The 12,476-nt window shown below is 36.4% G+C and overlaps 1 protein-coding gene across 1 annotated transcript in view; it reads right to left on the reverse strand.

The window, feature by feature from the left end:
- Positions 1-12,476, reverse strand: part of PGM5 (phosphoglucomutase 5) — a 156,846-nt gene that overhangs the window by 114,635 nt on the left and 29,735 nt on the right. Inside the window, exons 2-4 of the mRNA XM_075208554.1 lie at positions 6,693-6,855; positions 3,622-3,768; positions 2,057-2,182 (exon numbers count right to left, since the gene is read on the reverse strand). Coding sequence (XP_075064655.1) covers positions 2,057-2,182; positions 3,622-3,768; positions 6,693-6,855 — 436 coding nt within the window. The remainder of the gene's footprint in view (positions 1-2,056; positions 2,183-3,621; positions 3,769-6,692; positions 6,856-12,476) is intronic.

Below are 12,476 nucleotides of genomic sequence, written 5' to 3' on the forward strand. Positions count from 1 at the left end.
ACTACAAGAACAGATGGGAGGTATGTCCCCCTTCATATTGTAAAGCTTGTGAAGGCAGAGCTGTGTGCATCTAACAGTAGTGCACACAGTATTGCCTGTTTAATTGTCTAAAATTTGTCTAAAAATTATAACGATATTACACCATAGGGGGGGCCTGTCTTAAGTGCCCCAGGCCCCCCAGAGCCTTAATCCAGCTCTGCCTGTAGTCATAGGTATGGCAGTAAAGCAAAATAAGGTCAAAGTCCAAGGAAACAAATTTTTGGGGAAAATGGGGGGAGTTAATTTAAAATGTACATTTTTTTCTGGAAAAGTCAAAATTAGTATCTTGTTGGCAGAGCTAAAACAAAGCTTAATTTTTTTACTTAAACTACTATTTCCCATAATTTCCCTAAACACCTGAATCATCTAACTTAACAAGAAAGTTGGAAATGTGTTACCCTACTTGTTTATATTTATTAAAGGTTGATTCCACTGATTTCATGGGTCACACTCTGAAGCTCTGCAATTTCATTGGATGAAATTGCAGTGTTTCACCTCTACAGGCTCCCCACTCTGCTTGGGAACTTTACGTCCATGAACCCCAAGAGACTGAAGTGGCGTTCTATATGCCAGTTATATGGAGTGTCCATTGGATACCACTGAAATGCAGGGTGAAGGAAAATAAAGGTTAGGAGGAAGTTGCTTTATTTATTAGGGATGGGGAAAGGTATCCTGACTTTAAATGAGATAGTACTAATCACCAAGGAAACTGACACTGAGAGGGAAACAAAAGTAAATTGGGTTTTAGGAAGGATGATATACATTGACAACCACTGTAGGGAAGAAAATAAAAATAGGCATTTAAATGTATAATTGTGTTTTGTTAAGCTTTGTTTAGTAAATACTAGTGGGTACGTTTTACATGGGGGGATAATTTTAGGAGCAGTGGTGTTTCTAAGAAAGAAATGTCCAAAATCGACATAATTAAATGGACAACAGCACTGCACAGTACTACTTGAAGTGTGCTTTATAATGGAAGAAATTCTTGAGTTTTCAAAATATATCTTTTTGTGTTTGCCCAGGATATATGTGCAGCATTCACTTAAGCCGTAAAACCATATGACGTAAAAATACCCAAATTATGAATATAGATTATCATAGAAAATAAGTCACAAGAACCTAATATGCATATTTAAATGAAAGCAACGATTCATAACTATGATTATTAATTAATTAATCTAATAATGATACTAAGTACAACATAAAGGGAGGATGAAAACATCTTTTCATTTTCAACATGAGACATGTCTAACATCTGAGAATAAAGTATTAATGATAAGATCATGAAAGGACATAATCTATTTTGATATTAGGAATTGCACTTTAAAAAATGTATTGTATATTTATTGACTGGTCTCCTGAATAACATTAGCTTACAGTAGAGGGAAATTTACCAATTTACTACACTATTTCAGAATATATTGACGTTTAAAACCATTTTACCTGCATTCTCTCAGCGTAATGGTCTTAATTAGCAATCCTTGAATATATACCATAGCCTGCAAATGGAACTTTAACCTTGAATATTTTCAACCTCCCTAGTTCCTGGGGGGGTGAGTTTGTGTGTGTTTTTTATAGCATTACCGTGTCGACCATTTGGTAATCATTTACATGTTAAAGACCCTAATTTTCCTCAATTTGCCAAGTTGTCTATCTTTGCTCTTATCTAAATATACAAATTAGGATCTTGTGATTTTTTTTTTTTTAGATTTTATTTTCATAGCCTGGATTATTATTTATATGAATTGCTTTATTAGCTTTATTTTTAACTTGTGTGAGACACCATTTGTTCTATCTCATCTATTTCAATTTGAGACTTTGTTTTAACTTAGATCTTACTAGACTTAATAATTTACTTTTAGTCCTAACTAAGTGTTGGGTATATTTTCCATCCATTTAATCTGTATTATACACCTTCACTGGTATGCATCTTTATTTTAAACATTTATTCTCATGTCACTAGTTGGTCTAAATGCTTTTAGTACTTCCAATAAATAATAAAGTAGTGTATCCTTACCTCCATTCATGGAGTCAATCCTTATTTTCAGTTGGTTGGGTCCAGTAAGCAGGCATTTAATAGCATTAAAGTCAAAAATCGTTCTGAGCAAATTGAGGTAAACATCCACTGAATCCACTACTTCAACTAGAAAATAATGTAAAATAATAGCCACAGGAAAGAAAAACATTTTTTAGTTTCAAATACAGTAAATGTGCTTGTTAGTTATTATATATTTATTAATCATGCACAAATGTGTTCTCACTTGGAGTCACCTGAATTGGTTACAAACAATATGCCTATTCTACCAGTATGACCATATGCATTGCACTTCCATTACCGGTACACATGGATATCCAATCAGGAAAATTGGCAATTGCCATAAAAACAGTGAGAATTTAATAAAATAAAAATATATATTTTTTAAAATTAAATTTATAAACTAAAATATTCACATATAACAGTTTTTGGTGACCTTCTAATAAATGTTTCCAGAAACATGTTTAGTGAAACATTATTGAAATGTACGTGTTTCATCACAGTTTTTATTTGGAAATAGTTGTTTGTTTTTTTTACAAATAATGAAATTATCAAACATTTTTTAACTCTACAGCAATGCACATTAAATTGTAATGTTAAATAAACATAATCATCAGATAAGAGTCTCAGTAGTTGGCACAAATGAAGATATACAAGCTGTTTCCCTAGTTAGCATGAGGAGGATCTGACAAACAATTTATTAAAGGCCTGTACCTTTCAGAGTCTTGGTAAATTCAAGTTAGCCTCTATCATGTCCAATGAGTTTCAAATAAACAGGATTGGACAAGAAGTGGGTGCCAAGATTATTGCAGCCAACCCTGCAAATTTTCAGGTTTAAGTAAATCAGCCCCTTGAAGATTAGATTGTCTCAACAAATTTCAACATCAAATTGAATTAACTATTGAATGCTAGAGATTACCACATTGATTAATCCAATTTCCATCTTACATTTTCAAAGATCAGAGCTAAAGAATGAACTGACCGAATGGTTGAGTACCTTTTGGTTGGCTAAATATGTGAAGGCCAAACTGTACGAGTTCGGTTGTTCTAGTTCTGGGGTCATGCATCACAATGTGCATTTGGCCTCTCTATGCTCCCCTCCTTTTTTCGGTTTCTCATTGGCCTTGCCATTTATCAGTAGATCTGTCATTATGGATCCACATCCACTACGATTAGCCAATTTGGAACAAATGTCGAAACATCCCAACCAAATCTGCCTGTCTGCCTCGGGCTTTACTCAGACACTGAATCATTTACAGGGAACTGAAGTCTGAATCCAAGTGTAGAAAGGTAGATTTATTTCAATAACTGATGACTGGACATCAAAAATTTGGAAAATAAAATTGTGTAGGAAAAATTGTGTGTGTAAAACTGGCGCATTATGTCATAACAACAACTGTTATGCTGCACCAATAATTAAAGTGTGCAAGTTAAGGTGTGTCATGTGGAACCTGAATGGGCTTTGGGGTGCACATAAACCCAATGAACAGTTATTGAAATGTTTTCTGATAATTGCACATAATAGTTGCAAGAAATGTCTTCAGTACCTCTAAATGGCTTGAACTTATTCTCCAAGTCAAAGTCCTGCCTTCCAACTCTTGAGAGGTCAATACGCAGGTCTGGACAAATAGCATATTCCTCAATAGTTTTACTGATCTGAAAGATTTTATCTGTAACAGCATCTGGAGCAGGACCTGAAGAACAAAGAGGCATATAAAGCAATAAAATATATACATCTCTTCAGTATAGGTTATGCGCTCCAAAAGCAAGAAAGAGCAAAGAGCAGATGTAACTTGTAATTCAACAGCTACTGTAATTATTGAGGTTGTCAAGACTGTATAGCAGAAAGTAATAGAAAGCACTGAGAGTAATACACAACATCTGTCCCCAGGCTTATAAAGTAACATCTGTTTGGAACAATATTCTGATGATTTATTGGACAGAAGATATATGATGGCAGCTCTATATGCGAATGAACATTGGATTTTTGAAGCACAGCAGATTCAAAATAATATATCAAAATTATTTCACAATTTCCAGGGAAATATTAGTATGTATATTTGTAATATAAGTTCTGCTGTGAAAGCCAGGATCCTAATAAACACCACTGCAAAAAGTGACATTTATAGATGAACTTATCTAGTAACTGTATAGTGTTTCTTAAATTGACATTGACAGTTTATTAACAAGCACTAGGGGAAAAACACAGTCATGTTCTATTCTTCTGTGAACTCATCTGGTTTTGTTTGCACAGTTGGGCCTTTTTTTAGAGACATGTGCATGGATTAGCCTGGCACAATGATGTTGATGGCATGGGTGAATCAGGATGTTCCATGGACAATGAAGCCAGCTGCACTAATACATCATCATCAGCATCTATTTATTTATATAGTGCCACTAATTCCGCAGCGCTGTACAGAGAAATCATTCACATCAGTCCCTGCCCCATTGGAGCTTACAACGAACTCATGACCCCAGTGCTGTGAGGTAGAAGTGCTAACCACTAAGCCACCGTGCTGTCAAATATATACAAATGTATCTTTGTGGGATGAGATATTCAAATAGGGATTTCCTATTTATATATGATTTTTACCAAATTCCATCCCTTCTCTATAACAATACTTTGGTAGGGACTTATTTGTTATATATGTATATATTTACTAGACAACAGATATATAATGGCAACTATATATTTAAAGATCAGAAGATTCCAAATCATATATAAAATTTTGTTGCACTTAACAAAGGTCCACAATGACATATAACCTCTCACCCCTTAATGAACTTTAGATTTGGGTGTGTTGGAGCAAATGCGACTTATGTAGACTGAGACTCAGCTGCACATACTCCTGTCAGGAGACGGAAAATTTGCAGGTGGTCAACCAACCAGTGTTAGTTACGATGCAATGTACGTTTACGTTTTAGACAAAAATTGTGTCCAACACTATGTGAGTCTCTGTATACATAAATGTTGACAGGGAGTGCTACATTCTTTCTCCTACTTGTGTTAATCCCCAGTGGTGTGGTGGGGACAGAAATAGGGGCAAAGTCTGGCCGTCTGCATAACCTACCACACATGCGCAAACCAGAAGTTTGGGTTTGCTCCTTGACTATCTAAGGAGAAAGATGCAACATATGTAAAAGTAACCAGAGGCACCAATATAATATAAGAGACCTGTTCCTGACATCATCCCAACAAGCTTACCATCTATAGATGTGTGTATACAGTATATACTAAAAGTGCATAAAACTGTGCATATAATCTGTATAAATCTGACTGCTGTTTCAACTGTACCTGCATTACCATTCTATAATAAAACCAACACCTTGGTTAAGTTTAAAGCATCTGTGGCTTAACATCCAAATCCAACACTGCTGCTAACACATTTTATAGACATTCAGAATGGTTCTGCCAATAATAAAAAGGTATAGAAACAAAGACATTTCTACAACACCTTGAATGTTTGAAGCCTGTTTATAATCCGAACACTCTATTGCATTACACAATAAAACATGAAGACACAGAGTTGAATCCTGAAGTACACATGTCCATAAAACGTTACACATACAGCTCCCTGACTAAAAGTAATGTTTCAAGTGTCATTTATAGTCAATTGTAGACAGAGGTCTAAGGTAATTCATTTGATTGTCATGAGTACAGTGACAATAGGGCTTCAATAATCTCATATCCCATTACCAGTTTTGTAGGGTCAGCTAGAACAATGGCCATATAAATAAGCACCTAAAAATATCATATTGTCAACCAACATTTTAGATCTATACTTTACATAAGTGGGCTCTACGTGTATGTTCTCAAAAAGGCAACGAGTAATGTAAATAAGCGACAAATGTGTATCAGCAGAGAAAAGCAACATGATTTTGTAATAAAACAGTGATTGTTGTATATTTTCTTCATGTAAATGTTTTGTATTTACAATTTTATTTGCAGTGTCTGTAACCAATATTTATTAGAATATTGATAATACATTTTATAGAATAATGTCAATAGAACAACAATTTTACACTATTTTCCCTCCATTATTTCTTCTCATATTACTTTCACTTGAGGTAGCAGAATGAATGACTTCCACCATATTGATATAACAAACTTGCATGGGAATGACAAAATACTAGCCGAGGCCATGTGCACATGACCGATTTTTATTCCCATCTACCCTGTGTTCTGTTTTTGACAATTGAACATGGGAGATGGATTAATGATCTCCATGTGAGATCATTAATCGAAAACAAAGATCGTAAGGGTCATGCATGAGCAAAAGTGTCATGCAGGATCATTCAAAACAAATATCGGAAGGGTCATACATATAAAATTTCCATTTGCACATGGCCAATGGGTAATCTAACAATCATAGAATAGGTGTATTTAAAGTACACAGATCACTTTTTGAGTTCATTATTCTTTATACAAACAGTAGCAGTCTTTAAAGCATCAGTAGAAATACAGGTGTCCTTGTAATATTATTCAAATTGCTTCCCATCTAAAAACGAATGTCCATTTTATAAAGTTAATTAGAGAAAATGCACATATCAGATTGGGGATAAGTAACCTCTGCCCCTGATCTGACATTTTATTCTGTGCTTTTAAAATGAGACTTACCTCCATTGGCAACATTGAACTTGACTCCAAAATCTCCACCAGGTCCTCCGGGATTGTGACTAGCTGTTAAAACAATCCCCCCGATTGCCTTGATCTTTCGAATGATGCATGAAACAGCAGGAGTGGACAACAATCCATTCTGACCAACAACCAATCGACCAATCTACACATAACAAGAAAACAAATAAATAGTCTTCATTGTGTAGTGTTTTATTGCTTCCACAGCAACACTAGTAAAGTAATTGTTAGAACTGCTAGTAAATGTAGCTACTAATATGAAAGCTAGTCATTTTAAATGTATGTCATGCATTTTCATTTGCCCTATAAAACTAAACTGGCCAACTTACTTCAATTCTATTGACCGCAGTAGTAATAATTTTACATTTTTATACATTTTTGTTTAAATTGTTTTGAAACAATGCGATTTGTTCACTATACTGGCAGCATTGATGGGTCTAAATAGAGTGTAATTTGAATCTTTAAATCCATATTGTATCACAATACACACACAATAATTGGTAAAAAAGCACTACACATTTTTCAACAACGCTAAAGTTTAAGGTACATAATAAATTTATTTCAGAAATAAACAGAACAATATGAAAATACAAACAAAATAGGGCTTCATAAGTGTACAATGACAAATTCAAACACATTTCATTCCTTATGCACCTGGGGCTCAGATGTACTAACTGCTAAATTAAAGCAAACACTACTGTTGTATTAATTTCATGCTTTAGAAAATATTTACTAATAATAATGACTATAACTATTAAAAAATAATAATTGGCAAGTGATGCTAATGTATGCATAAATATTCAGAAATAATACTGCATATGTATAAACAGTGAGTTATAATGCCATTGCTTATAACTGGAGAATTCTGCTGTCATCACTTCACGGTTTATTAGGTAAACATTTACAAAATATAGCTATCTGTCTGTGGACTACTGTGACCAATCAGGTTTAAATAGATACTGAATGGACTCTGTGTATACCTTGACAAAGACCCCAGAGGCGGGGTTGAAACGCGTCGGTGAAACACAGATCAGCCCACTTGACAGCAGTGTTACACGCGCCGGAGGAGAGAGGACTGTCTAGCGGAGATTGCCCGGGAACTATTCAATCTACACGCTGACTCTTCACTTAAGTCCGGTACGGGTCCACTTGTTGTTTATGTTGGGATACCGTATATGATAAGAGAATTTTATTGTGGTGCTTTTAAATTATGTGAAATAAACCCTGATGATATTATGCCAGATTCTTTTTGCATATTTCTCTCGTTATACATATTCCGAGTGAGCACCGTGTGGTAATTGAATCAGGCACGATTTTGGATATCAGTCAGTGGATCAACTTCACTGTGTAAGTGATTCATCTCATTTTCTCACTTCACCTGTGTGGGGTGTTAAGTAACCGTTAGTTTACACACGGTGAAGTGGATATATGTCACTTTTTTTTAGAACTAAGGAAGATGGATCTTTGTTAATGGCAATATTAATCTGATATCCATTTATTCTCTCTTTTTTCCAAATTTTCACGGATTATAACATGTGGAGAGCTTTATAAAAGACAAAATTATATCCTTCCATGTGACATTTACCTTTTGATATCACCTGCAAAGAAGATTGCATAGACTGGACCTATGAGAAGCGTTCTGATTTGTGTGAACATTAATGGACTTTTTCTCCATTCTATTCTATGGTGAACTTGTTATATGCGCCTTTATACCTTTGTTGTATTATTTGTGATATATTGAATGTTGTGGCATTTATTGTGGTATTAGGCAGCTGTAACAGGGAGCGCTTTTTTTGATCTCTCCCTTTTTGTATGCTAATTTACAAAATATACAAACTAAGGGATAACACACCATTGCAAATTTTTTACGGATATTCGAAGTCACCTCAGACTTGTATAGAAGCACTCTGCTTGCGACCTCACGCTCTTATACAGGAATAAACTCCTTAGTGACATCTAATGTACTGATGTAAATAAAGTATATTATACACACATATACACACACACATCCATTTTCGCCTTGTTTTTTTTTAATATCTATCTTTTCTATTTGTAAATAAACAGCAAATGACAAAGAAGTATAACTGTCAGAAGTCATCAAGTGTACACATTTATCATGTATTGCTAAGACATCTAAAAATAATTAATCAGAGATACTCATTTGTCTCTAAAATCTGCAATCTAAAATTGTGTTACCTCTACAAGTGTAACTTGCAATGTGGGTGGGGTGAATAAAAAAAAAAAGAGAATGAAATGAAAAAAAGAGGAGGGTATGTAGAGAGCTTCTCTGTCATTCATACAGTAGAAAAAGAGAATTAGAAAGGGGAGATAAGATGGGTATCTGGTAAAGACCTTCCATAAAATTATTACCAATTTCTCCTGCACCCTGCTTCTGATACCTGTCAGCGTCCCCCAGGGTTCTGTTGTTGCTACCCTCATTTTCTGCCTTTACACTTCCTACCTTGGTGACCTAATCAAGTCTTATGGATTCCAGTATCAACTATACACTGATGATACCTAGATCTATACCTCCTCTCCTGACCTCTCCCCCTCTCTTTTCTCCCTTGTCTCCTTTTGTCTTTCTACTATCTCTTCTTGGATGTTTCACTACTTCCTTAAATTGAGCATATCTAAAACTGTACTGATCATGTTCCAACCCCCCACCATATATTTCCTCACCTCCCATCATCTATCAGTTGTCAATATTAACCTATCCTCTGTCCTCCAAATTCGCTGCCTAGGAGTCATCCTTGAAACTTCCCTCTTTTTCACTACCAACATTCAGTCCCTCTTCCAATCTTGTTGTTTCCACCTTCAAAAAATCTTCAGAATACGACTCATTCTCACTCTGTAGGTAACCAAGACCTTTACCCACTCACTTATCTCTCATTTGGACTATTGCATGCTCCTGCCTCTCCCCCACTCCATCCGCAATAATGCTCCCCCACTCCACCCTCAGTAATGCTGCCCATCTAATTTTTCTTTCCCGCCGCTCCAAATCTGCCTCCCATCTCTGTCAGTCACTTCACTGGCTTCTTCTCCGCCCCAGAGTCCAGTTTAAATGTCTTAACTTTACCTATGAAACCCTGACCCAACCTCTCCTTCCTACATCTTCACTTTCATCTCCCTCCAAATTACATCCCACCCTATTCATTCTGCCAATGACTGTCGCCTCTCCTCCTCATTACCTCCTCACACTCTCGACTCCAAGACTTCTCCCATGCTGTTCCTCTCCTCTGGAACTCACTCTCAACTCACTCCCAATCAGGCTCTCTACCTCCCTCCAAAGCTTCAAGTGGGCTCTTAAAACCCACCTCTACATCAAAGAATTTCAGCTCTCCGCCTAACTCATCCCTACTCCCCATGACTCATCCTCTCTGTTTCACCCCCTTTTGTTTGCGCCTCCCTTTTGATTGTACAATCTCACGAGCAGGGGCCTCTTCCAATGTGTCATCCTTTCTCCACTTTCATAACCAGCAGCATCGCTATGATTTCCATCCCCTTCTCTATCAGGGACTCTAATCCTGTTTGCTGCACCCACTATACCAGGTACAGGCTCAGCTAGTGCTGTTTTACTCCCTTTTTTTCCCCCCACTTCCCATGCCTTATAATTTTTGGAGAGGTTATGCCATTTCTCCAACCTGCTCAGTGCTGGCTACCTTATTCTGTCCATGTTGTAGTGCTGTGCCTTTGTTGGCATTGCACTGTTTTGCCTGTAATGTTTTGACTTATTCTTCTATATTACGTGTTACAGTTTACTCTTTGAATGGTGTTGCAGCCCCTTGTGGCATCTTATAAATAAAGGATAATAATGATAGTTAGTCAAATGAGGTGATGAACCAAATGTGGGTCAATATGGACTCTTTTGCCTAGAGCTCACTGTTTCTCCAATTACTAGCTATTAGGTATCTAGCTGCATTACACCCATGAAGTATAATGTTATCCTGAGATAGGCTACTTGACATGATAGTTAGAGTACTAGGGGATCATTCAGAATACAAACCCCAGTGATTGTTTTCAGTAGACCAAGATTTTTGTGCATACTACTTTAATCTTTAAGGAACAAGTCTGTTTAAATGTGCCTTATATCTCACAAGTTCTCTATCATCTGCAAGGTCGCTGAGCACATGAAGTGAAGGTGGGTTGGAACAAAACACCAACTGCTCTAAATTGTGTATGAAATTGCCTGTATTGTTATACTCAGAGAACATTTATTAGTCCATCACCTCCACTCAGTTACTAAGTTTAGCAATATATTTAGTCTCATCCGCTACTGAGACTTAGAAGATTCCAAAATAGGTGATTATAGGGTAAGTGTAGTACAGATAAGAGATGGATCCCTTAAAATTTGCTGTATATGTGCAACATTCAAAGAGTTTAAAATTTCCCCTTTAAGCTAGCAAGGCTGAATAAATGCTGAATTTGTAAGAATTAATGAAATTATAATTAAGGTAATTGGATCTTCTTGTTAGGCTGATGGTCTGATCACCAACTCACAGAACTAGATGGCGGAGGTCTTCACCTATAGCAGCCGCCTTTCCCTTAGAGCTTAATGTGCTCACCGGTACTCAGATGCCCCCAGGACTTAACTCCAGGCGTAGTGTGGGTTGGTAATGCAGGCCCATAGTGGCAGACCAGGAGGCTGAATAGAAAGCAGCGGATAGTCAGACAGTAGCCGAGGTCAAAGGTCACAGGCAAGCAGAGCAGTCAGAAAACACGCCAAGGGTCAGGGTCACAGGCAAAGTAGCAGAGTCCAAGGTACAGGCCAAAGGGTCAGGGTCACGAGCAAACAGGCAGAGTCCAAAGTTCTGCCTACTAGGTTTACCTATATCTGGCCTTAGCATAAATTCAAACAAACTTGCATACCATATTATCCTGGACATGTTATATTTATTATCTTGAAATAAAATCTATTGTTAAAAAATAAACTACCCACCCACAAAATATAAGGATTCCTATCCAGCAAAAGTTTGATTAATACAATCTAGGACTGGGTGTAGTTGGGGATTAGTAAATATTACCACCAAGTATAGAAAAGATTTGGGTCTTCACTGGAATTTAAAATTAATTCTTCAAATGTTTGAACAGGCATAAGGGCAGTTTAAACAGGCATAAAGACATTCAGTTGGAGAGAGTGCCATAGGAGTTAAATTCTGAGAATAAATTAGGGAGGGGGGTCAAAGGCCTTGAGAAGGATATTGTCTGTAAAAAGTGCAATTTTATAATGTGTGTTAGCAACCAGAACCTCTGAAATGTTCATATTTTTTTTGGACTTTAGCTGCTCATCACATTTCTCTGCTTAAATGATACAGGTGTGAACTTGTTCATAATTACCAAAGTGGACATATTAAAATATAGCATCTTATTAGTGAGAACAGACTTGAAATCCATAGTTCTCTAGGCTTCAGAACATTCAAGGCCATGATAACTTTTCAAATGCTTTATCAGCATTAAGAGCCAGAATCAGGAAAGGCAATTCCTGCCAATATATATAATGAATTAGATCAATAGTACTGCAGATGTTGTCCATCATATGGTGATTGAGAATGAACCAAATCTGGTCTGAATGGACCAACCCTTGATGCACCAGGTTAAGCCTATTGGCCAAGACCTTCGCAACAAGTTTTAGATCCATGGTCAAGAGGCAAATGGGTTGATAATTTTACAGTTTGTGCAATGTTTATTTGGTTTTGGGATCACTATATTTAGTATCTATGTGGAAGTGTCCTCAGATAAGAACATAGCTAAAAAGTTGTACATGTAGGG

The sequence above is a fragment of the Mixophyes fleayi genome, chromosome 1 (genome assembly GCF_038048845.1).
Source record: "Mixophyes fleayi isolate aMixFle1 chromosome 1, aMixFle1.hap1, whole genome shotgun sequence".
Classification (NCBI taxonomy): Eukaryota; Metazoa; Chordata; class Amphibia; order Anura; family Limnodynastidae; genus Mixophyes; species Mixophyes fleayi.